The 25,674-nt window shown below is 37.5% G+C and overlaps 1 protein-coding gene across 4 annotated transcripts in view; it reads right to left on the minus strand.

Annotated features, from left to right (window-relative positions):
* Positions 1 to 25,674, minus strand: part of COL14A1 (collagen type XIV alpha 1 chain) — a 126,223-nt gene that overhangs the window by 48,032 nt on the left and 52,517 nt on the right. For all 4 annotated transcript variants that reach the window (XR_008575809.1, XM_054816121.1, XM_054816120.1 and 1 more), the window contains exons 14-27: positions 23,768 to 23,907; positions 21,978 to 22,104; positions 20,750 to 20,889; positions 17,484 to 17,616; positions 16,294 to 16,365; positions 15,344 to 15,495; positions 11,788 to 11,917; positions 10,619 to 10,741; positions 9,016 to 9,165; positions 8,228 to 8,344; positions 6,271 to 6,417; positions 3,919 to 3,993; positions 2,427 to 2,566; positions 1,063 to 1,186 (exon numbers count right to left, since the gene is read on the minus strand). Coding sequence is in view for 3 of the 4 variants with exons in the window: in XM_054816121.1 (XP_054672096.1) it covers positions 1,063 to 1,186; positions 2,427 to 2,566; positions 3,919 to 3,993; positions 6,271 to 6,417; positions 8,228 to 8,344; positions 9,016 to 9,165; positions 10,619 to 10,741; positions 11,788 to 11,917; positions 15,344 to 15,495; positions 16,294 to 16,365; positions 17,484 to 17,616; positions 20,750 to 20,889; positions 21,978 to 22,104; positions 23,768 to 23,907 (1,770 nt within the window). In the remaining variant the exon portion in view is untranslated. The remainder of the gene's footprint in view (positions 1 to 1,062; positions 1,187 to 2,426; positions 2,567 to 3,918; positions 3,994 to 6,270; positions 6,418 to 8,227; positions 8,345 to 9,015; positions 9,166 to 10,618; positions 10,742 to 11,787; positions 11,918 to 15,343; positions 15,496 to 16,293; positions 16,366 to 17,483; positions 17,617 to 20,749; positions 20,890 to 21,977; positions 22,105 to 23,767; positions 23,908 to 25,674) is intronic.

Here is a 25,674-nt window from a genome sequence, read left to right on the forward strand (position 1 = left end):
ACCATATGTTAGACATCAATAAAAGATATCTCCACATAATCTGTCTCAAAAGTGTCACTCAGAGCTATGATTTCAGTCCGGAATAATTATCATAAGACTGGAGAAAGCTGAGCACCTGGCTATAGATGGATTTCAGTAAGAGGTGTTGGGTCCTCAGCAGTCTGTAAATTGGTGCATGCTGTAGTTATTAAAATAGAGATGTAGAAAAGTTTTCTTTTGACCCTAACCTTTGAAAACCTTTGATGGCTTCAGCCATTCATTTCTTCAATCCAGAAGGTGAAGTTCAAGAACATGACATATGTGGAAAAGGGTATTCTGTGCAGGTTACACATACCAAAATTTTCCCTTACTGGATTGTAGGGCATAGTCCAGGTAATGACTAGAAGTGCCATTGTAGCATTTTCTTGAGTAAAAGGAAAATGTGTTATTTTGATACTACTGAGACTGGATGCAATGCAACAGCTGCGAGAAATTTCTCTGCAGTCTGAGAATAATAAAACATATGGTTTCCAACTAAAACAGATTTTAACCCTTTCAGCACTCATCTTTAAGTTCTTCACATTGGAGAGCTATCTTAAGGGATTAATTAAAATGTAACTACATTCAGTCAACAGTCTTAAACGTACCACTGAGGCTTAACTGTCCTGGCTTATAACGAAACAGACCCTCCACTCTCCACTGTTTTCCTACATCCTCTGCAAGCTCCCTCCCACCTTCTCTCCTCTCCCACATTTCCACTTGCTAAGCTGATTTCATTAGTCCCCCTTCCACAATCCCCAAAGTCATTCACCTCTGTCTAGCTCCCTGTCTTCCCCCACTCCCTGATCCTTGACCTCACTGTTGGTCAGAGGGGTGAATACCCAGCAGTAGGGGGTAAAGGGCGTAAACTGCAGATTACGAAGACTTTCTAACTTCAAAGCCCAACCTTTCACCTCCAGTGTGGAGATACCATGTTCTAACTGGTTTTGCACTGATATATTAAACCACTTCGCAAATAGGAAAGAAATATTGCAGGGAGAGTAGCAGGGAGAAAATCTGCATCACAATCATGACCTTTCTCACCTGTTTTTGTATTTCCTCCTTTGTAAGCTATTTGCTGAATAGCTTCAAGAAGTGTCTCTTTTGTTTTGTATGCATTCAATTTAAATTCTGTTCTGGGATCATCACTGAACTGAATTATTGCCACCTGTGTACACAGAAAATCTGTTCATTAGTAAAGCACGACCCAGTGTATAAGCAAAAAGTGAATCAGCGTGTTTAAACAAGAATTTATCATCTTGTAACTTTGCTTCATCCTTAAATTGAAGCCAGATATTTTTTCTCATTAAGAAGGTTTCACTAAATAAAGTTTAATTTTACTCTCTGCAGCCTTGGCAACCACCTAACGCTTTCTGATTTCATTTTGCAGCAAACAGTATGAGAGAAGTAATACCCACTTTGGCAAAAGCAATCTCAATCAAGCCCAAAAGCAAAATCTCAGTTACAGCTGCTCACACGTGTACAGTTACTCATACACAGAACTGAAGGGACTTTATTCAGTTTCCACAAATTAATATGTGCACATAAGTAACTTAAGTTAGGGAGCAATATTGAAGCAAGTAATAGAAAGATGCAAGAATATATTCTGAAATACTGCCTCTTCCAAATATGATGCTACGTTAGTCCAGACCCTGTATTTTAATACTATACACTAAACCCCTATAACTCAAAATGTATAATAAACTTCATATTCTATAAGTGGTGTCCCTGATTTAAAAGGAGCAATTCACATGCTTAAGCTTAAGCTTGTGCCTAAGTTTCTGAAGCACCATGGACTATATTCTGGGAAAATAGCTGTACAGCAAGAAATAGTAAAAATTGAGTATTCTTCAGTGTTTAGACAAGTTAATAATAATTTTCAATGCTATCCCAAACTGCATTTTATACAGGTACACTTTAAACAGTATTATAGTTGCCCATAATCTTTTCTGGAACAGATTCAAGCACCTCTTTAAAGAAATACATAAATAGAACAATAATTGTAAATACTATATTTTACTTCAAGCCCCGTAGACTCTGTAGAGTATGTGATTTTAAATAAATGAACTTTTCATTTTCCTTATCAATGCCATTTTTAGCTTATTTAGAAATAAACGCCACAGTGAGTACCAATACCAAAAACATTAACACAAATTAAATCTCATTAGAATGATTTAGAGGAGATCGAAATGATACTTGGCCTTCATGCTAGCAAAATTCATATCACGAATTTCACCGTATGGTATGTATAAAAGAAGATATTGAAAAAAGTGCTGTCCTAGAGCAGTGTATATTTTTAAAAGAACTGTGAAATGATGTCTATTATTTCTGATTCATTTCACTCCTGGTGCTAGTCTAAAATATCCTGTCAAGCACGTGCTCCCTCCATCCCTCTACATGTTGATTACCTGTGTTCCATCAGGACCAATCTTATCCAAAGCTCCAACAGTGCTATAAAGAAAGCTAATTATTTTATTGAAATTGTCATCTCCAATACTCCATGACCCATCCACCAGGAACGCTAGGTCAGCTTTGGCTGCTTTGCACACTGAGAAAGAAAAGCAAGTATTTTAGAATTAGAGCAATCCCTCAACTCCTCATGAAATCTCATAAATCACTGAAGAAAATGTACCTGTCGTGAAAAGCTCTTGTTTCATGTTAGTTACTAATGCTTTAGCAAACAGACCTGCTGGCACTGACTTCAGCGCAGGTGTAGAACCAGCTGAGCTCTGCAAGGGGTGAATGGTCTGCACTGACAGAATACACTTCAAGGCCATAGCAGTTCTTTAAAATCTGGCTAACCATTTTTATTTTTATTTATTTTTATTTAGGTTGTTAAGTAAAGTCATACATGAATTTATACAATCCCAGACTCCTAGCATGACATAATAAGCAAGATGAGATAATCTTGGCTGTGGAGGTTCCCAGTGGGAAACTAGTCCATTCAAAAAGTTACTCTAAGCTCTGCAGTGCCTAATGCTCACACCCTTAACTGCACTATTTAGGAGCAATGCAGGTTTCCCTCATCTCATCTTATTCCAGCATGTTCCTATGTAGAATGGCCTGCAGAGCTGTACATCAGGCCACACGAGTTGCTCACTCTTTGATGGGAACTGGGAACATTCAGCACTCTACAGAATCTAAGTTTATTGCCTGAGGTCAGAAACAGTCTCAAAGTAAAGCTATTTTTTCAACATATTTCATCTTGAAGAAAAATGTTCGTCTAAATTCAGAGAATGGGACAGGAAGATGTATACCTGTATTTCTAGTTTTGTACTCATTACTCCTTAGATTAAAAAAAAAAAATCTGCTGCTATGCAGTTCTAAAACACACACACATAATGTGGGGTTTTTTTCTGTACTCCTTGGATTAAATTCTCTACTACTGTACATCAGTTTGGTCCACCAACTTCAAGCTGATGGATTTGACCCTCAGTCTCCAACAATAATGCTCCCCTCACAATAATATCCTCTATATATATATCTCTCTCTACAAAACACTACATGTTCAAATGATAAATAGAAGAAAGTCTACATTTAAAGAGAGACTGAACATGGGCAACACTTTTCTCATTACCTAAAGTAGATATATTTTTAAAAATCATGCTGGTTTAGATGTTTAATTACCCTAGGATATCTGCTTCACTTGCAAAATATGTATGGTTTAGGAGTTCTGGAAAATCTTACACATATTAACCCTCCTTTCGGCAAATTTCAACAATACAATAATGATGTCAGATTTTTGGCTCATTAAATTTAAGTCAGCTGCCTTAACAGTGTTGTTGTAGCAGCAAATGCATTTTGAAATCTGATCCCCATAGGTCTAAAAGAATGCCAGAAACAGAAAAACACTGCATCAACATCTTAAAATTACTATAAACCCACACATGCAGCACTTACCTTCTTTTGCAGGAGGGATTGTAGGTGGTGGAGGTGGTGTTGAAGGTGTTGTTGGCGGTTGAGTTGGAAATGGTACTGGAGAATAAAAGGAAGGAATATTTTAAAAATGCTTAAAAGCCCAATATATTTTATCTCTATTAAATACAACATTTTCTACTCATCTCCACATTTAAAATTCATTATCTCTAATCAACTAGTTATGCAATTGGACAGAAGTGTAGGTGAGCGTGCGCATGTAATGTCCTCCTCTACTGACCACCTGAAAAAGGACAGTACTATTACAGAGCAATTAATAGCTGCACTTCAGAGTGAATGATACAACTGAACTACCACCGGAACTGCCCCTTTTTTTCAGGTTTCCCCAGTGTAGTAAACCATGTGGCAGCCCCATTCTTGACCTAGTATCCATAATTCATTTTGTAAAAGGTCAGTGTCCTATTCCTTTCTGACCACAGCCAGTCCTTAGTTACAGAAAGTAGGTCTCTACCTGCCCTGGAAGAAGATACCTGTCCTGCAATCCAAAATACAAGAGACAGTGCAAAAACAAGCCAGTGCCTGCACTCAGAGCAGATCACATCTGTCCTGATCAAGATTTTCCTGAACCCAGTGAAAGACCTTCTTATGTTTCCAGCTGGAAATGCAGTTCCAACCACAGCTCTACAGGACTGTGGCTTCGTTGCCTGAAGCAACTTTTACCAAGGTTACTATATAGAGTTTCTGAAAACTGGTTGCTCTGTCTCATCCTTCTCCTGACAATAAGCTTTGGAATGACAGCCTCCCAGAAACCTAGCTGCATACATGATCACTGATGCACAGCTTTGGTGAATGGAAGACCTCTATTTAATGCCTTTCAGTACAGTCTTGGCTGAATTCTCAGAGATAACATGCACATGTGTTGACTTCCACAACTGTATCTGAGGAAAAGCTTCTACTTTCATTCAAGGGCATTTTTTCTGTTTTTCTTCAGTGTAATTAGCATAAGAAGCCATAGGCGTCAGAACATCATTCCTTCCAGGCTATACTTGTTATTTCCTATAATATATAAGTTATGTTTATAGACAATGGATAGAGTTAGATATGACAACTTCAGAAAAGGTATCTTTCTTTGGCAAACAGGATTCATTACGAGCCTCATGTTCACATCGAAGTTGACTCCCACTGCAACTGATGTGGGTTTTCCCATTGGCTTCAACAAGACCAAGGGAGAAGACTCCGAAACACCTACAAGAAACTAATGCCCAAGACCTCCGTGGCCACAGACAGACCGGGAGTCTCCATTTAGAAGGGGTCACAGCTGCAGTAAGACAACGTGAAAGTCTGCTCAGGTCACCCTGAAGAGTGTCGTCTTCTGAGGTGATACAATAATTTCTCTGCATCACAAACCACCTTTCTCAAATGGACATGTAGGCCAAGGTGTGTTCTTCCTCACGTCTCCTAACTCTCTGAACTGCAGAGCAGACAAAATGCATTCCTCCAAAAAGCAGGAGAAACTTGGCTCTTTCCTCACTGCTCTGAGAATGAGCCCTGGTTAACTGAGAAGTGGAGTCATGCACCTGTGCAAGGTTTTCCTATGTGAAACCATAAATGTGGGAAGGTTCACTTGAAGAGGAAAATTATAAACATTGTCTTCCCTGAGAGAAGGGTAATAGCATTGTGGTGTACAGTAATATAGTATGAGAAGGAGGGTAACACTGAGATTGAAAATGAGCTTGAAGAGAGACAGATAATGTTAAAATATTCACTCTATTCATCCTGTATTTTGTTTTGCAGTATTTTGAACTCATGAGAGTAGGATCTTGCCTTCATAAACAGCTGTGAGGGTTGGGGGATTTTTGCCTGTCTTTTGTTATTGAGATTAATAATAAAAAGCTTGCTTGGTTGGTTTGTTTTAAAATACATAAGTAGATAGGGTATCACAGTCCCATTTAGCTGTAAGTCACTCAGACACTGGTGAAGTTTTACTAAATAACAAGAGCTGCAGGATACAAAACCTTCTCTGTTAGCTTCATGGTTTTGGAGGTGGGATTTTTTTGTGGGTTTGTTGTTGTTTTGGTTTTTTTCCAAAATTGCAGATTTTCAGAGTATCCCCTACTGGGATTTTTATGAAGAAATCTAAACCATCCTCCCTGTTTTCATTCTCATTAAGAAGTCCAACAGTGAATGTGACTTGTAATACACAGCAGTAGTGTAAGAATCCCACACCTCTGTGGATGAGTCACAATGTAGTTGAAAGATTAAAAAACTCAGCTAAAGGAAACTGCAAAGGAATAGTACATCTGTGGGCAAAGGGCAAAGCGCAAGAAGCAATCAAGCATTATTGCTGCTGACTGAACTCTGATCTATTTTACTCACATGTTGTCTCCATGATGCTTACAGCAGGGCCCTCTATCTCCTGAAGCTGTGTATGAACGCTGATTTTATATTCAGTTCCAGGCATCAGCTCAAAGAAACAATGTCTAGGTGTCCCTCCACCAAGATTTACCTCTTGCTTTTTACCATCTGGAATTATAAAAGAAACCATTAAAACATACTTTTCTTTACTGTTTTATTGAATAATGTAATTTAAGTCTGAAATAAGAAGGTAACATGACAGGAGATGCAGGACAAGTGGTTGACATAAATTAATAAACTACATGCTGCCTTATTTCTAGAAATTCATCTCTTTGCAGAGGTCTCTAACATTTCATCCTTCATATTAAGTAGGAGCTGAGGGATGTGTCAGACATCTGCAGGAAAAAAGATTAATTTCATCCTATGCACTGAAGTTAATAAAAAACACTAACACTGTCATCAATGGGCTTTGGATCTGGTCCTAAATTCTCAGAGTCTAAAGAGGAATTGTTGCATTATGTAATTCTATGGTATCCTTTGTCTATGTCTCTGGTTCTCAGAGTCTGTAACGTGCTTAGTAATTGCAAGAGAGACTGAACTAGGTATTGTATTCCAGCTTCCACTAGTAACCACTTAACAAGTTGGTTAAGGAATAGTACTTACAGCATTCTGAAATTAATTCTGCAAAATTCTAAACTGGAAAACATTTTGACAATGGAAAAAGCCTGGGTACTGGAAATAGCTTAACGCATATTTCAATAATAAGAAGAAAACCTTCAGCACAATTCATAATCTGTAGCAGAAAGAAGTGAACTACAAGCCACTAATCTCACATTTTACAGAGTATATACAAAAGTGCCAATCATTCACTGCCAAGGAAAAAACACCTGATGCGTTAGGATAAAGATAATTGATCACTGCCTGAATGTGTCCACAACCAATCTGACAATCACAACTCTTTATGATAAATGTTAATAAGAAACAATTGTTCACACTTTAGCTCATTCTGCTCACATTTAGGCTCTTTTGGCTCAGTTAAAACAATTCTGGCAGCTCTATATGATGAAAGCAGAATGTTGGCTACCTCCCAGATCAGAAGGAAATCTGTGCTGTCTTGTGCCAGCCAAGATCTCTGCTTTCTGAACAGCTTGTCTATGTTCCAGGCCTTCAAATAAACTGTATCACCACCCATTTGCTGTTCCACAGAAAGGTCATTATTTTTTGCAACCAAATTAGTATTATTTTTCACGATACCTTTGATAGATCCTATTAAATGTTATTAACTACAATTCATTCAAGTTATCCATGCTTCTAATTTGTCACCATTCAAAAGATCACTGATGTCTACTGCGGATAAGAGTTAGGCTGCACAGTGACTTCTCCATAACCTCTTCTGGCTACACCTGAGAATCAGCAAGACGGAAGAGGCTGTAATTCACCCTCTACACAGTTAGTGCTGAAAGCATCAAGACACCATGTGTTGCCACATAAAAATATCTCATGTTCATCCACATGAGTAACATCACTACAAGCTATAATTAATGATCAACAGAATGAGAACAGAAAAAACTGTTCCGACTCTGTGAGCACGGTCTGGGTTCAATCCAGAGCTTTCCATACCCTTCTGCCCTCCTCCCATGTCCAGAGCTGTCACTGATGGTTTATGTATAATCTTAGATGTATTCTGTTCATCCTTTATCCATCTTCTGTCTCTCACATCAGTGAAAACCTATCTTCTACTGATAGATAAAACTCCCTCCCATAAAAATGACAAACGATCAAGATCTGTTTGATATAAAAGGACAGGAATGCTACTTCTACTCTAGAAACTTTCAATGTGTCCACATCTCTCTTCTGTCCACCATTTCCAGTATTTCAGGAGCCAGTCTATGGGTCCAACTGCATACAGTTTCTTAACTTACACAATTCAATTTAGTGGGTTAGGCTGTAGGTCCATACAAAATGATTAGTAACTTACCCACAAGCGATTCTATAACTACCCTGTATGCGGTAGCATGTCTGTGAAGCTGCCACTGAGCACAGAGGCTAGTCATGCGGACTTGATAGGAATCCAAATTTGTCACACCCAGGTACACTGAAAATTAAATACCAAAAAATTAGATTTACTCCTCTAAAAAGACATACAAGGCAAAATGATAAAAGAATTATAGTGAAACACATTGTGTCAATTCATTTCTAACAAGTAATTTCAAAAGCTACTTAAAAAATGTCAATAAATTCCAAAATGGGAAAGAAAAAAAAAGAGTGAATGTTTAGATGAAAAGTCTGGAACTTAAGTCAATTTAGTTAAGACTAAATAATGAACATTTCTGAAAATTCAGTTACTACAAATAAGTGTTAAAATATCATTATAACAGCAATATTTCTGTCAAATTTAATTTAAAATTGAGGCTTAGATATATAAAGACTAAATCAGATTATGTATATGGAGCTAAGTAAAAAAAAAAAAAAAAAAAAGACTACATGAACTTTCCATTAAGGACGTTTATATCTGCTACTATGCAAATATGTTTGGCTGATAAATAATAGCATCTGCTTTATGACCCCTATCTTGCTGACATCCAGCAGATTATTCTAAAGCCTGATACAGTATGATAAAAAAAAAGAGACTTTCATTTCATGAAAACAATTTGCACACAACTGAGAAAGTCTTCCATGTGAAAATTTATTCAAGGAGCTGCACAAAGCCATAGTTATAGCGAGAGACAGCCTGTAGAGATCTGAACAGCATGAAATCATTCTTACAGGTTTTGGCTACGCCTGTTAGGGCATCACTGAAGCCTGTTGAGTATGAAGCAAATACTTTAACACTGTACTCCGTTCCACTGAAGAGATTTAGAATGAGAATGGTATTAATATCATCCCCTACAAAGGTCTCCAACGCAGGACCAGGGACTGCAAAAAATGAAATAGATTAGAAAATCATTTGCCCATACATTGAATTAGCAGGTAGTTAAAACAGATCTTAAGACAATTTCAAAATTACATGTGCTTCTAAAGTTACTGCTGCTTTTTTTCTTTTTTTTTTTTTCCTTTTTCTTCTTTTTTTAACCATACACAAAAACAAAGACACTCTGCCCCATCCTTTCATGGACAGAAGCCACAAAACACTTGGGAAATTCAGCAGAGGGATTCATTAGGGCAGGGATAGACACTGGCATCTGTTAAGACTCTTTTGTTCTGCTTCAGTGACTTACTACTGCCCTAAATAGGCAGCCAAAGATCTCCTCAGTTTGATGGTGTGCCAGGACCAACGGGGGGCAGGGGGGCGGACAGCAGACGCCAGCCAGCAAAACAGTCCCTAAGGGGTTCTTATACAACAGCATCATTTAACACTGTGCAAAAATGATAATGAAAATAGAAAAGAATAAAACTTTCCCAATTCAGAACTGCAAACAGCTCCTTTGTCACCTCTCTTAGCTGTTCTGGATATATTTCAGAAACCAGGCAACAGTATTGTCTTTGGACAGTATTTTGGTCCCTTAATGGTCACATATTTGTATTTGGCTCTCAGTAGAGGACTGTTTTTCTAAAGAAAGTTGAAGGAGAATGAGTGCCTTGTCTAACTGCAACGTGCAGGTAGGCAAAGGATGCAGCACAGACAAAATGAGCAACAAATAAAGTGGCAGGTTTTTGGGGGAGGTGTAGGGTGGGAGTAAAAGTCAAGGAAACTAAAGCTTTGTTTGCGTTCTAAGGGGAAGGAAGTTGAAGGACAGGAGAACTCAGAAGAGAGGTACAGGAAAAGAGCAAAGACCATCTCTGAAATAAATAGAAAGAGTCATGGTAAAGTGACATAAAAGGACAGACTGAAAGAGTTGGGTTTGATCAGCCTTAGGATGGGAAGTCTCGGGGGAATCTTACTGCTGGCTACACCTACCTAATGGGAGGGGGTAGAGAAGATGGAGACAGAATCTCTTCTGAGGCAAACTAGAAGATGGTAAGAGAAAACAGACAAAATTTGCAACATGGGAAATTTTTATTAGATATTAGGAAAAACAGTTTCACAGTGAGGGAAGTAAAAAAACTGCAACAGATGCCTAGAGAGGTTTTGAAATCTCCATCCTTGGAGATATTACAAACACAACTGGACAAGGTCCAGTGAAACCTGTTCCAAGCTGGCCCTGTTTTGAACAAGGAATTGGACCAGATGCTCTCCAAAGATCCCTTCCAACCTGTATCATTCTGTGACTATGAAACTTTCATTTCAAACTCTGAGACACCTAAATAATAGCACTTTCAAGGCTGTAACTGCAACTTTAAGATTTAAGTACAAAATTCAGCAAAAGATGATGTCAACTCATTGTACAGTCAAAAACAAATAACCAAAAAAATCAGTTTAAAAACTCACTGTTGACTGGTTTGTAGACAATTCTGTAACCCATTGTTGGTGATGGCGGGGCATCCCAACTGATACGTAATCTGTTGTACCATTCATCTGAGACACGTAAATTTCTAGGAGCAGACAAGGGTACTAAAAGGAAACCAAACTGAGATTTTACAAGTTTATCTCATACAAGCACCTGCATAAAACTCAAGACATGCATGAAAATAATGAGATAGCCAGTATTCTCTAATTTACAGTTAAAAATGCTAGAACAAAAGTCTTTAATCACATTCTTCCTTGGCATTACGCCAGTGGAATAATGTTGATATATTTAAGAAAGTTATACTGAGTGATACCAAGGATTAATTACGAACTTTGTTCAACAATAAATTTTTGAATTAATTCCCAATTTTGTCCCTACATTTTTTTAAAAATGTAAGATAATTCAGATAAATATCTTTTATTTATATAGTTTCTTTCAATCCAAGTGCACTAAAGTTTTTAATGTATAAATCATGCTCTTGTGAACATGCTTTCAAATGGAATCAAAGGAATGATTTACAAGTGATTTAAATGTCTGCACAAATAGTACTTCAATTTAGGCAGAAATTATGTAAATTAGGAGAATAATACAATAAAAGTATACTATCATGACTAGCAGTGCACAATGAGATGATGTTTTTACCAATATACAGTAGAGAGAGAACTTAAGCTACAGCTGAGTAATCTTTTGGTACTTGGTCAGAACTCTAGAGATAATGCAATCACTTTTATAAAAAAGTTCAGCAGCATTTCTAATGACCTTTAGGAAGTAATGATCTCACACAAAAGAAAATCTAACAGTACAATGGTTGGTTTGATACTATCCCAGCTGGCATTGTTTACTTTATTTTCTGCATTAGCTGGCTTGTCCTTGGTGGGCTATCAGTCAAGGATTTACCAGCTTTATTACTCAACAAGTTTCTGCAAACTCACAGTATTTGTATATAAAATACAATCTATCAATTAGAAGCAACCTATTGTTTATAAATCTATGAACTGAGACTAATATAAAGCTCTTGAGCCATATAAGTCATGCAAAATAAGCCCAAATTTATATTAAAATATATCACTATGGCCAAGGAAAAAACGCCAAAAGAGTAAGCCTTTCTTCATGCATATCCTGGCTGAAGACAAGCAGAGTTTGTACTTACGAGTTTTGCCAGGTGCTGAGATGCTGACTCCTTCCCCATCAGAATAGATGGGAGTGATGGTAACTTTGTACTCTGTGTCAGACAGCAGAGGTTGAAGCAGAAGAGTGTTTTGTCTCCCAGGCACCATTACCTGGATGGTCAGAAATAATCAAGCTTAATGACGAGGGCCAAAACCTTTTTATATCTTACATGATCTCTGACACCACGTTCTACTAGTATTGCTGTATAGCTTGCATTTTTAAATATTTCTGATGCTCTATGGTAAAATAAAGCAATTTCATTTTCCCCTCTTTTAACACATTTACTAGTTATACCAGTTATAAAATAAAAAGGAGAATGTGACTATGCGATAACACAGTTTTGTATTAAACCTACGAGCCACCACAGCTCCATAAACCACTGCTACTATATGGGTGGTTAGGACTTAAACATTTTTAGTGTACAGACAAAATAAATCCTTTTATTGTATTTATTCTTGACACAAATATGATTGTCCAAAGCTATGCCTATTAATAAAGGTTGATGTTCTTCGGGGATAGAAAATCCTCCTTCCCTGGCAGGAAGGAAAATTAATTCAGGAGATCAGAAAGCATGAACTAAGCAAGCAGGAATAAAACATGTTTGTCCCATCTGCATCTAGTCTGAGGACAAGGAAATGAAGGTGGCTGTTTAGGAAAGGAAGTAGGAGTACATCCCACAAATAGCAGAGGATCCCAAACTGTCATGAAACATAGAAGCTCTGCAGTACGAGTCCAACCAGGCAACCTGGTAGAAGTAGAGAAGCTGTAGAAATTCCTCCAGGCAGTTTTGAGTGTGCTCAACCACTGAATTAAGCATTGCTTCTTTCAATACAGTACAGGGTTTCCCCATAAGCAGCTATTTCTGAAACTCTTCAATAGATTACTATATTTTAGCCAGAGCCTCACAAACTAGTATCACAATAGTGGTGGTAGAGGTGCCCAAGTAAAGCCGTGCAATCTTTTAATTTGCCAGTAAAATTTTAATCTCAGAGAGTCTCCAAAGCCTGAATGGGATTTACCTAACACGTGGAGTGGACGTGGTAAAAAAAGAGAAACCAATCCTAAGTTTCCTTCATGAAACCTGTGCTCTGAAGTGATGCTGTTGGAAACAACAGTCCCAAGGTCCAACCTCATATTTTGGACCCTCCCTGGCCCATCTCCCTTGTCTGAATTTATCATCTGAGCCAGCAACTGCACATATTTGGCAAGACAAAGCCCTTTAAATTCAAGGGGAAAAAGCAGAAACTGAGTCTAAAAGAGGTTTGTTGTTTCAAAGACGACTGATACACACGATGATGGCAGAGCAAAATTTTCTGAAGCATACACTCAGACAAGAAAGCTCTCACCAGTTTTAACACTCCAGGAAACATTCAAACTACTTCTAATTTTGGCAAGAGACACACAGAAGGAAATTAATCTAGTACACCCAGGTGCTGAGACTTGTCAAAAGTACTTCATTCATTGATCAAAACTGGACAAAACCATCTAAAGACACGTGCATTAAAGATTCCCATGCTAAACTCTTCCATACATATGCTCAAAACACACAAACCAAGTTTCGGGAAAAAAAGAACAACCAACTTATTTGGCTTTTTAGGAGAGGGGATGCAAGCATTGAGAACTCTCTTTTCCACATGTGCACATCAGAGATCTTCTACACACCAATATAGTTTTCAGCATTGAGAAATATTCTTGGCTTTCAGGAAGAAGAAAAAAAATGTGATCCTTCCAGTCTGTACAGCACACCCAAGAACACACATGCAATTTAGGTCTTGACCCTTCTGTAGTGAAAAGTATTCTATGACATTTTCTAGTCCCTGATTTTCAGCCAATTGCATAAAGGATGAAAAAAGCTTATTAATATTTTTATGGAAAGGGAGGAGTAACTGAAATTTATATCACTGTAATCAGAGCCAAAAAACTTAAGCATCCACCACAGAATTGTCATGCTATAGTATATTTAAGCCCAAATTCCACAAAACTTTTGGGTTCTTCTTAAGAAATGTACTTAAACATACAAACACTCCCCTAAAAATTGAACGTCTGTGTCATTTTATTGACGTCTCTGTTGCACCTCTCAGGTGCTTGAAGCCACATGATAAAATACTTTGCTTCTATTTAAAATGTGATAATTTCAAGTATAATCTTATGTCATTTCTTATTCAGTACTATACTATCATATAGTTGAGGTACATTCATAAAGCATGTTTTCCAGCCCAAATGGAAACCACTAAATTAAAAGTTCATTTTCAGATTATAGTTGAAAGAGATGGCTAAAAATTAATTTTCTACCAAGGTCTCATAAAAGATGAACAAAACCAAAATGAAAAAAGACTGATTCATATTTTCTAGAAAAAAGATATTCAACTAACTCCTTTTAATATTTTTATTGATATAGTCTGATACAGAGCTAAAAATGTCAGCCGCTAGACATCAAAAAGAAAAGCCCATATTTTCGATATATCTGTTGTATGAACAAAAGTGAGTCACATGACAGACACACAAGGAGAATGATATGGGGAATATTTTTGCATTCTGAGCTATTTACTAAGAAAATAACCTCGAATTATACAACTTAATCTCTTAAATGTACCTACATAGAGCTATCTCCAAATTTTGTAACTTGGTTTTTGTGGAAAGCAAGCACTGCAATATTAAGATTTCCCCAATTGTTAAAAAAATAAAAAACAACAACAAAAAAACCAAAACCCACAAAACCCCCCTAAAAAAAAAAACCTCACCAAAACACTTAGCCACTGAGAATTCAGAAATTATCTCTGAAATTGTGAAATCTTAAAATAATACATCTGGTGCTTCTTTTTCTATTCTTTGCTATACGCACAAAAGAGTACATGTAGTACTCTTCATTCTTTCAAATATTCTCCAAAATCTTGATCCACAGAAACTTTTTTTGTGTAAGGCAATTTTAATTTTGATCATCACATAGTATTAGAAAAATAACAAATGTGCTTAGGCGCTGAGATTAAAAAGTGCTGTCCTTATTGTGACATGTTCAGGTTAATGAGCAGTATGAAAACTCTGCATTTGAACTTTAATTACATTGCTTTAGTATAAAATGAGACTTTTAGGGAAGGAGCAAAATAGCTGAAGGAAAAAAAAACTTACTTAAGATTGTCCTGTACAAACATTTAAGAGCTGTTAAAACACAATCTCAGGATAGAAAAAGGTCTAGGAGTAAAAAGTAAATAAAAACCCCACCAGCCAAAAAAAACACCCAACCAAAAAACTTAGACAAATTTTAAAGATACAGCAAAAGGAGGACAGGCAGCTACTCTTTGAACTATGACTTCTTTAAACATCTGCGTGACTGGGCCTTGATCTTATATTTGACTGCTGTTGCCTGCAGTGCAGCAGGTGCTATATGATTAAAACTTTGAAGTTCAATCTCACAGTAATACCAAACACGGATCTTTTACTAATTGCGACAGGAGTGTCATATAAGGAGAGACTATGCCTTAGCAATTATTAAACAAACTTTTCAAGCTTATGAAGCCATTCGCAAAACCCATACAGACCATTCTTACCACTTCCTCAGCACGGTCACCTTTCGCAGTGAGATAGGTCACTCTGAACTGCTGAATATTGTAATCTGAAATGTCCCATATCACCCTCAGGCTTGAGGTTGTTTCATCATCTATAACAAGGTTCCTGATTCCTGTTCGAAAAACTAAAGCCAAAAATAATTTAATTAATATTTTCTCAACACTATTTTTACATTTTAAATTGTGCTAACTAGCACCAGGTAGCTGCAAGCTCTACTGAAGTCACAGTGAGTCTGCAGGTCCATGGTGGGGCAAACCCATACAGTTCAGTCACACTTGGGCTTAATAACATAAAAACTTTAACCATTTAATAAAATAATAGTTATCCTATACTGCCATTAACATATATTACCCCATCTGCTTTGTTTATATTACTCATCTTATGGAGCTTTAGAATAATCATCAAAACTCCACTGCAGCTAGAATGCTACAGAAGAGAAATATTCCAGAACTGTTGGTCCTTAAAAGTCAGTTTTCAAATTCCAGGGAAAACAAACAGAACATTCAAAACTAAAGAAAATTCTGAAGAGTTTCCAAGCTCGTATTTATGAGGAGAAAGAGAAAAGAGAGCTCAATTTTCCAAATCAGTCTCTGCATTCCTATGTAATATCGCGGTGACGTTCAGAGTCCCTACAACTGCGTTATAGGTTGGATCCTCATCCACACGTGGCACGTGCAGGAAGCTGGCCACAGGCAGAAGGGTGGTGCAGGAGCACAATAGTGCACACCTTTCACCAGTGATGTCCCTTGCCTAGGGTCTACACCTCCCCAAGATCTGCCATGGCAGTGTGCTGAGCGCATGGACCATCAGGACCTGGGGTTGTCAGCTCCTTGGTAATATCACAGCTCTCTGCCCCTAGATCTGGGTGTGCTTGTGGGGAGCCACCACAATGCATTCAGCTGTTCATGTTTATTCTGTTTACCTGCTGTGGTGGACTTAGAAGTTGTAGTACTGGTAGTAGTCACCGTTGTAGGAACTGGCGTAGTCCTTGCAACTGAAAAACAATATTCAGCTCACTAACAATTCAGCAAGCCATGGAAGTCACAGTGCTTACCTCATATTTCTAACTACGACAATGAAACTATGTGCTTACACCTACAAGTATCCCACACACTTCAGGCATTTCAGAGACTACAAGGGAACTATTCATTTAGTTTACTTTAGGCACATATATCTGCAGGATTAGCACTCAGATCTACAGATAAGACATAATTATAAACTATGCAATTAAATAAGAATGCATATAGTTTCCCACATTTCTGGCTGAACTATGCATAATGACTTCCACTTTGACCATTTGTTAAGGTTGTCAGATTAATTGAATTGAGGGCTTTTTAAGGATGCTTCACTTCTGTCCATGTCAAAACCAGAAAGTGCACTGAGCAACACCAGGCAATGCTAGCATCACTTGGATGGGTAAAGGCTTCTTGTCTTAACAGAAGGTTCAAGATTAAGCCTGCAATTAAATTACTAAGAATCAAATAAATTTTTGAATTTGCACATGAAAAATATAGTTGTTTACTTAACCATGTCGCTATCTGTAAAAAAGAGAGTGCATAGAGCAATCTACCTGAACTGCTGGCCACTGTTTCGATATTAACTATAAAAATATACTGCACATGATTGTCAAGTTTTATCTTTATTACTTCCATGTTAATGTCACAGGATGCCTGTGTAAGCTTTTTGCATCACTAGAGTGAATTCAACTCTAATGAGTATAAATTACATAAATAAGAAAAAAAGAGTATATTATAAATGCCAAACATCTTAAATTAATTTCTTGTAAGTTGTTTACTTTAAAATATTTATTCCCCCTAAAATCTAATATACCTTCTCATAAAGAACCCTGCTAAAAGACTAAACATTGAAATGTAGGATGGAGAGGTATCTACCCAGACCCAAAGGTTATTAATACCACAGCTCAGATTCAGTGCCATCTACCTCACAATATTAAATAAGTAAAAAATACAGTCAAAGCCCTAGTGCTAAACCACCACATACTTCAATATTATAGCTACCCAAAGATGGACTATATTTTAAATATAAGATAAATGCATTACATTTAAATCACTTAAACATCTCTTAAAAATGACAATCAAGAGTTTGTCTTACATGTAGCTCCAAGAACAGCAACAACTTCACTTTCACTTTCATCATCAAAAACTGCCAGCAAAGAAACTTCATATTCTGTGTTGGGCAATAAACCCTCAATAACATGACTGTCTGTATCTCCATTTATGACAACCTAAGTAACACAGCAAGATTAGAGAAAAATCAGTCCTGCATTTGATTAATTTATATGAATTGACTGAAATGAAAGAAGGAAAATGGTTTCTCCTTTAAAATAAATGAAATGTCCACTCAGATCTGCCCAAAGAATTTATTAGCTATGTTGAAAGAAAAAGTATCACAGAGTACATTGGGGAGAAACACTGCTAAGAGTACTTAAAATTTATTTATTATTTTGTAGTTGGCTTGATTATTCTAATGAGTAGTCTTATACTTTCACTCACAACTAATTAATTGCTAAAGCTGACCATATGCATTTCATTTGAAAATCACTAAAATTCAAAACATTCATCAATGAAAGCAACACAACAGGGTAGATCAATTTTCATTCATATTTCTACCATTCAAGCACTGTTATGACAAATGTATTCAGCATCTCCACAGCCTTACAAAATGCTGTCTCTCTACCAGAATTATAAACTGAGTTATGGTTCCACGTATCTGAATGCGACTTGAAAGAACATTTGCTGCAGGCTTGGGGATTAGGGGAGATGTGCTGATGAGAAGTTTGCTATACAGTGTGATGTTTTAAATGGTAATTTTCCTTATTTCTACCTATGACAGCAGCAGAAGATTCACATGTGCAATGTTAACTGTAAGCAGAAGGTTTCACTTCAGATTTTGTGTTTCATTTATTTTATTGGAAGGGATCAGCAGACGGGCAGGGATTGGAGCTAAAGGGGCTGTAAAACAGAATGCAAGGACCCTGAGCAGTAATTCAGGTGGAATGGGCTGAACAGATTTGGGAACAGTTTTTAGGTTATGCAGACAGATACTACAAAACAACAACCTTTCTCTAGGATAGCACTGGCAAGTTTTTAAAGGTAGCCGCTGTATACACACAATCAAAGTAAGACTTATAACAGAAATCAAACAATTGATATATGCTGCATAAAATCTACTACAGCAGTTAGCAGAAACAGTGAATCACACTTTACTCTTTTAACTGCCACAGGAGATTTCCTGAGTTGGTCCTGGGGGAGAGAGACCCATAAAACAATCACAGTCCTTCTGAACTCAAGTACAGAAAACAAAAGCAGAAAGAAATGAGTTGGGGCCGTGCCTTCTACAACTATCAAATAATAAATTAGGCACCCCACACTGCACACACTCTGGCACAGATTTTCTGGGGAAAATTTCAGAAACAAGCTTGAGTGAATCTAGCTGTATACTAAGTAGGTATAAGCAATACCTTCCTTTCCAGTTTCCCAGAGCCTCTGGTCATATATCAAATCACAATAAAATATCTATACAGAGTTACTATCTTACACATAACTTTGGCATACTTTTTGAAGCATAATTTCTGTCACCCTCCACTCCCTGCTAATTTAGCCAACAGAGAAGACCACAAAAAAAAAAAGAACACAAAGTGCTGAACTTTCAAGTGGAGAGGACAAATAACAGAAGCAGGAATAGTAACAAGCGCACGAGTATAACAGCATTCATTCTCTACTGTAACCTAGAAATAAAAGGTCGCTCTTACATTTATTCTGGCTTTTTAGCACTAACACCCCACTAAACACTCCTCACCCATCAACAGTGTGGGTGAAGTAAGAGAGGTGTGTAATTCTCACTGCCACCCCCTGACCCCACTCAGCTAATTGGCAAGTTGGGTCTTGGGAGAAAGACGGAGGGAGTGCGTGTCATTTCTCTGCATGACTGATCACTTAGCTGGGAAAGAAGCTTAAAGAGGCAACAGCCTGGAGGTATTGTGCTATCCTAGGCCTGACCCCATTAGAGAGGTCATGCAAGGAGAACAAGAAAGCAGCTCGGGTATTTTTAATATTTCAGTACATTGAAATATTAGGGCCTCCAGCAGTTCTTAGTGACTACAATGAACAAGTGGAACCTTAAATGTTCAAATATTTCTTGATCATTTATTCTCACACTCAAAGAACACAGATATCATAAATCTCACTTTAAAAAGCACATAGCTTAAAGGGATTCACTGACAGCTACTCATTGGAACTTAAACAGAAACAAATCACTTCATCTACTGCAGGAGAAAATGCTAGGGGATGCCTGTGTCCACTCACTCATCTGCCAACTCCTTTTCCCTGCTCACTCCTGCAATTTCTTTCTTTCTTGCATGACTCCCTCTCGCTAGGTGAAAAGGAGGAAAGAATCAGTCTAAGCTAAATTCACAAGAAAAAAATGCCACATAACCTAAGCTGGAGCGACTGCTTTCTACCCTCATGGATGACAAAATGATGCCTGAAACCTAGGGCCAGGTGGGAAATGTCATCTTCCCCACTGAGTTCTGTACCTAGATAAACAGTTTGCAGATATGGCCTCGATACGGCCTGTCTTCACAGTGCTGATGCCAAGACAGCAAGATGTTTGAGTCATTAAAGATCGAGGAGTACAACAGAAACCAAAAGAATGAGTAAATAAAGAAAGAAAGGGAAAGAGGAAACGAGACAGACTATGAAAGGTGAAAATTTGGTAAAGGGAGAGAAAGTGTCTATTGCAAAATACTTGGAAAAAGAGAATGAAACAGGAGAAGCTAAAACGATGAAAAATCATTTAAAAATTCAGACTGATTAAAATGGAGAAGACGCACAAGGGCCTAGAGCAAAAAATACAGCGTGAGGGGGAAAATGAGAAAGAACTGTAAAGAGGAGAAAAGGAACAATCTAATAAGTCACCTATGTGTAAACTTTCCTTTTGTAACATTACATAACTAAGGCTTCACAGGCAATTTTACCGTGGCCAGCACATTAGACAAATGTGGAGCCTTGTGTGAGGATATCACTGCTCTGGCTCAGCTGTTGTCATCTTCTTCACAGCGAAGCAAAGAACGTGAACCTCTAAAAACTGAAGCAGCAGCAAACAGCAACACTAGTTATATGGCAGTTGGCATATGACAGGTTAGATTCATTAGTCACAAAAGATCTCTACTTTCCTCATTTCCTCTTCAAAAAGAGACTGGAATATCATTTTGATTTTGGTTTAGAGAGCTTTGCAGTGGGGCAGAATTTTCTGTAAGTCAACTGGCCATATTTAACAGGCTAAAGTTGCAGCATAGGTGTCCTCAGAATGTAATTCTCTCTTCCATTTCACACCCTCAGAAAGTGAAGGCAACTCACCTCTTCAGATTCCCCTCCATCCAAAGGAATCCACGCCAATCTGTAAAAAGCAATATCGGAGGAGGTGGGCTTCCAGCTGACCCTAAAACTATCTGTTGATGCTTCATCAATTTCCAAATGCTGGGGAGCTGGAACTCTTTCTGCAAAATATCATGCAAAAGAAAAATGAGAGCAAATTATTCTCTGAGACTTGCATAGATGGCAACATCAAGCACATACCACTTTACCTGCAGTTTGTTACAAAGAGGTAGGTAACACAGGAGGTAGATAACAAAGGCACTACAGATTCTTTGCACACTTATTTGTACTTAGGGAAGTGTTTTTGTAGTTGGGGGAGGGGAATACACACCATACATGCTCTTTATCTCCCCTAACTGGACAAGCCTCCCTGTCCTCTCTCAACTGAAGGAGCTCCATGCAACCCTTGCTCCCTCTCCTTTGCTCAAAGCTCTGTGCACCATGCTCTTTTCTTTTCCTCTACCTCAAAACAAAGTCCCAATCTCTGCCCTTTCCAAAGACTCCATGGGCATTTCCATTTGCAGTTTGCATGTAGGTATCAACCTCTTGTTCCATACATGTATGTTTTTTCTCTTCCACCTCATGTTTCTCTTTCCTCCCTCAAAGTCCTTCTCTTCCCATTGTTATATTCAAAAGCATTGCTAAGTATCATCAGCCATTTGTTTAATCCATAACTTGCAGAACTACAGTTACACAAACTGTAACTGTGCTAAACAGACTAGGAGCTTTAGATGCTTTATATTTTCTCATTTTGGTGTTCCAGTTTCTCTGTATGTAAATAAGGCTCTACCCTTTATTGCCTAGATAGTTCACTGGTTAAATGTATGATTCAAAACTCATCACACTTCAGCTGGAGAGACAAATGCCATCACACTGAATGATACTTCAGAAAACTGGGGAGACAAATGCTTTACTACCTAATTGCAATAAAAGATGCTTTAAAATGGCTGACTGTGGAAAGACTTAAGAAATTAACCTTATCCACACAAATGTTTTCATGATGTCAAGAGATTACTCTTATGAGTAAGGATGCAATTGGCCCCATAATAAGGGAGCAAAGAAGCTGAAAACTCCAATGAAAATAACAGAAACCATTCCATATATCTGATTTAACAGCCAAAGACACTTGCTGTTACTGGTCTTACTTTCCAGTAAAGTAAGACAGTATAAAAAGTTGTTGGAAAGCCTTCAAAAGTTCGGCAATACGTACTTGTAGTAAAGCTGCCAGTAAGTGGTTCAGATTGTCCTTCATCATACAGGGAGAAAATAGCAACAGTATACTCTGTAAGGGATGTCAGGCTTTTTAGAGTATGGGTTGCAACTCGACCAACTTCCACCTAGAGAAAGCATAATTTGCAATAAATAGTGATCATACACTTTACATTATCAGTGTCTGAAATTCTGTTGGGTAATAATGATACAGAAAGAGAATGTCATGTAATTAGTAGAGAAATTCTGGGAAACTAGGAACAAGTATAAATTCAGCACTCTAAAAGCTGGTAAAATCAATTAAAATAAATGAACTAGAGAAAAGGAAAATTTTGTTTATGACAAACAAGGGAAAAGGAGAATTCAGCCTTAGTAAGCCTAACTCACTAGCTAACATATTGGCACTGTGTGTTCAGGAATCCAGAAGGGGAAGGAACTATTTTGGGCTATGGAATCCAGTCCTTCATCATGGATAATCGTTGCATAAACCATTATGTTTAACATTTGTCAAGAGAAAAGATGACGGTTTCATCTGGTCGCTATCCAGCCTGCAGTTAACATGACTTTGCTGGGGATATAAAACTCAAAGCTGTATAAACTGGCAGTTTATCGATCCAACTATTCGGTGTCATGTTAACCTGGCACCACAGGGGAAATAGTACTGATGCAGAGCAAACAAAAAAAGTGCCACCTGCTCTCTAAACAGACAGAAAGGAAAAGTTAAGAGGCAGATAAAAACCTCATGAACATTCACTCACACTATAAAGTATATTATCACAAGCCTGAGATGTCCAAATGCCATTGTGATGAGTACAGCCAGACGCATTATCTATATCAAGGGTAATCAGTAGGAAGAGGTCAAGTGATTTCTAATTTAAATTTTAAGAAACCTAGCAAGAAAAGAGACAAACCATGGCACAGGTATGCTCTCTTCTAATCTCGGGAACAATTTCTTCAGGTTTAATACAAATATTCCATCTTGTATGGATGAAAGGCCAGATACGTCCCAGAAGAAACATAATTACACATAATTACCATTAAAGATTTTTGGAGGGCTGAGTTATCCATGACAACTTATTTTGTAAGGGATCTCACCTGTTTTAATAATTGGACTCATTACTGCAATTATTTTTTAAAAACCTTTTTCTGCATTTTTTCAGATGTCTGTATTAATATAATTCCATCCCATTTTTCATTCTATCACACAATTAATGCTGCTAAAAGCTTTTATAAAGCACCTTTAGTAACAAGGCATAACTAATTATTGCATAAGTAAATTATTAAATGCAAGTCTAAGTTGGAACATCTTGGTATCATCTTATCATTCTGTTCAAGCCAAATCCTGTTTCTAGGAAGAGAGCTTTCAATATGTAATTAAAGCAATAAACGTTAAAAAAAATGTGGCAAAGTAGTCAGATTGTCTTTCTGGATGAGCTTGAGTCCATGATATATGATATATTGAAAGACTTGTTATCTGGACTGAATCAAGAATAAATATTTCCATATCATACATTTAGTCTATTTGAGTAGTTTCCTTCAGTTTATGTGCACTAGCAATGAGTGTTCTGGTATGTAAGAAGTTCAGAGTACTGTCCCCCCCACATATAATCCACTCCAAATGCATATCCGGTACTAAGCAAACTCTTATTTGCACTAAGTTTCAGAATTCTTTAGCAAAGCTCTTGTTACAGCTTGCAAGGTAGTTTTTGTTTATAAAAGTTATCCTTAATAATTACCAAAGTTTGGGGAAGTCTGAGATTGGCTAAGGGAAGAAAGATGCTAGTAATTTACCTCATTGGTTTCTGTTCCATCTGTTTTAACGTACATGATGCGATAGCCATTTACGTTTTTGGAAGCGGGATCCCATGTTAGCTTAGCACTACTGTGTCCAACATCGGAAAATTTCAAGTTTGCTGGTGGACTTAGAGGCACTTGAAAGGAAAGAGATAAACCCATGAAAGTGATGCCAGCTTTCAGCCATGAAATTTTTCAAGTCTTGAAAATAAACTGCACATTTTCCATTCAAAAATTTATATCACCAATATTTATACTAAAAGATCTACATCAATGGAGCTACACAAGTACACAAAGGTAGGTAAAAAGGCTTAGCTCTTTGCTGAAACAGAACTTTCAGTCTTGCTAAGTGCATCTCAACTAATACTGAAAAGGAAAGAAATGACGTTATTGCTCATAGCAAATATAATAGCAAGATCTAACCTACACAACACTTGCAATAAATTTGTGTTTGTATTTGTAAAGTAATTTAATTCAACTAGATCTTTATCCTATATGCATTTGTTTTCTCTGAGTATCCCAGCAAAAATATTTCATGACAGTAGTATTTTGGAAAAAAAAACTTTCTGAATCCTAACAGTCCCTGACATAAGGGTAAGTTTGTCCAAAAGCATAACTAGCTCAGAAAAATCTCCAAAGATGCTAACTTTTTCTACCTCCACTTAACCTTTCCTCTTTTATTAAACAAAGAAGCTGTTTCCTAACAGCAACTGCAGTTAAAGCCACATTTATATACTATATATTCCTTGACTATCATGAGCTGAAGAAAAATGAGGTCATGCAAGACAGAGTCTCAGACTGCATCCACTTTTCTTTTGCATCAGAGAAAGCAATTTGCGTTGTCTGTTACTCTCAGCAGTAGGTTCTGTACTAGCCCAACCTCTGCTAACTTCCCCTGAATCGTGAACCTTTCTTTATCCATCTGCCTTCACGCGCACACTCTCCTCCCCAATTCATGTGAGCACATAAATATCAACACATCAGATGCTGTTTCCCTCACACGAGAGCACATGGGAAAAAGCAAAAGATAAACCCCCCCATATATTATGTGGGATCTTCAGCCAGGCTATATATCGACTCAGAATCTACAAGCAAACACCTAACCAGCTTAGGCACAGTCAAGTCAATTTGGCTATGAGGAAAGAGAAGACAGGAACACATTGGAATTGTATTAGATGGGTTTGCCACACTTTCTGGCATTCAATATATTCCCCAGAGTCTCGTGAAGGCAGTATCACGCGCTGGCTTTCCTTTCTCCTTTCTGTCAGTCGTGGAATGTATTTTATTTCACCATCCAGACCATACCACAAAATGCTTCAGTCTCAGCTCTATTCTTTTGGAACCAACCTCCTGACAATGTTGCTCTCAACCAGACAGGCAGTCCTGCTGCCAGAGTTACGTGATATTTACAGTGAGTCTTGAATAAATCCTGGCCCCAAAGAGAAACCCCACCATAGAATAAGCTTGTTGATTGTGCCTCTGTTTGGCACAGAGAAAGGTTTCGCTATAGTAACTGAGATGATACTGTGTGCAGAATTGTATTATTTACTAAATACAGAATATCAGCTACTACAAGTAATACTACTGCAAATTAGGCAGATCACTCTCCAAGTAGATATATACTCCGGGAAGAAAATATTAGGTAGTCTATTCATTAGTTGGAAGCTAGAAATAATCACATTGAAAAAAAAAAAAAAAAGAAAAAGAATCCCAAAGTAACTTAAATCTGAATCCAGACAGGGAAGACATTACTGTTGAACACCGACCATGTGCGACAGGCGTGCCCACCAAGAGCTTCCTTTGCTCCCAGATTGCCCCACTGCCTCATATCAATCAAAGCCTGTTAGAAGAGGGCTTATTTGAATATCTGCATATGGAAGGTTAGAATCATCTTCTTTCTTATT

Source organism: Grus americana, chromosome 2 (genome assembly GCF_028858705.1).
Source record: "Grus americana isolate bGruAme1 chromosome 2, bGruAme1.mat, whole genome shotgun sequence".
Taxonomy (NCBI): domain Eukaryota; kingdom Metazoa; phylum Chordata; class Aves; order Gruiformes; family Gruidae; genus Grus; species Grus americana.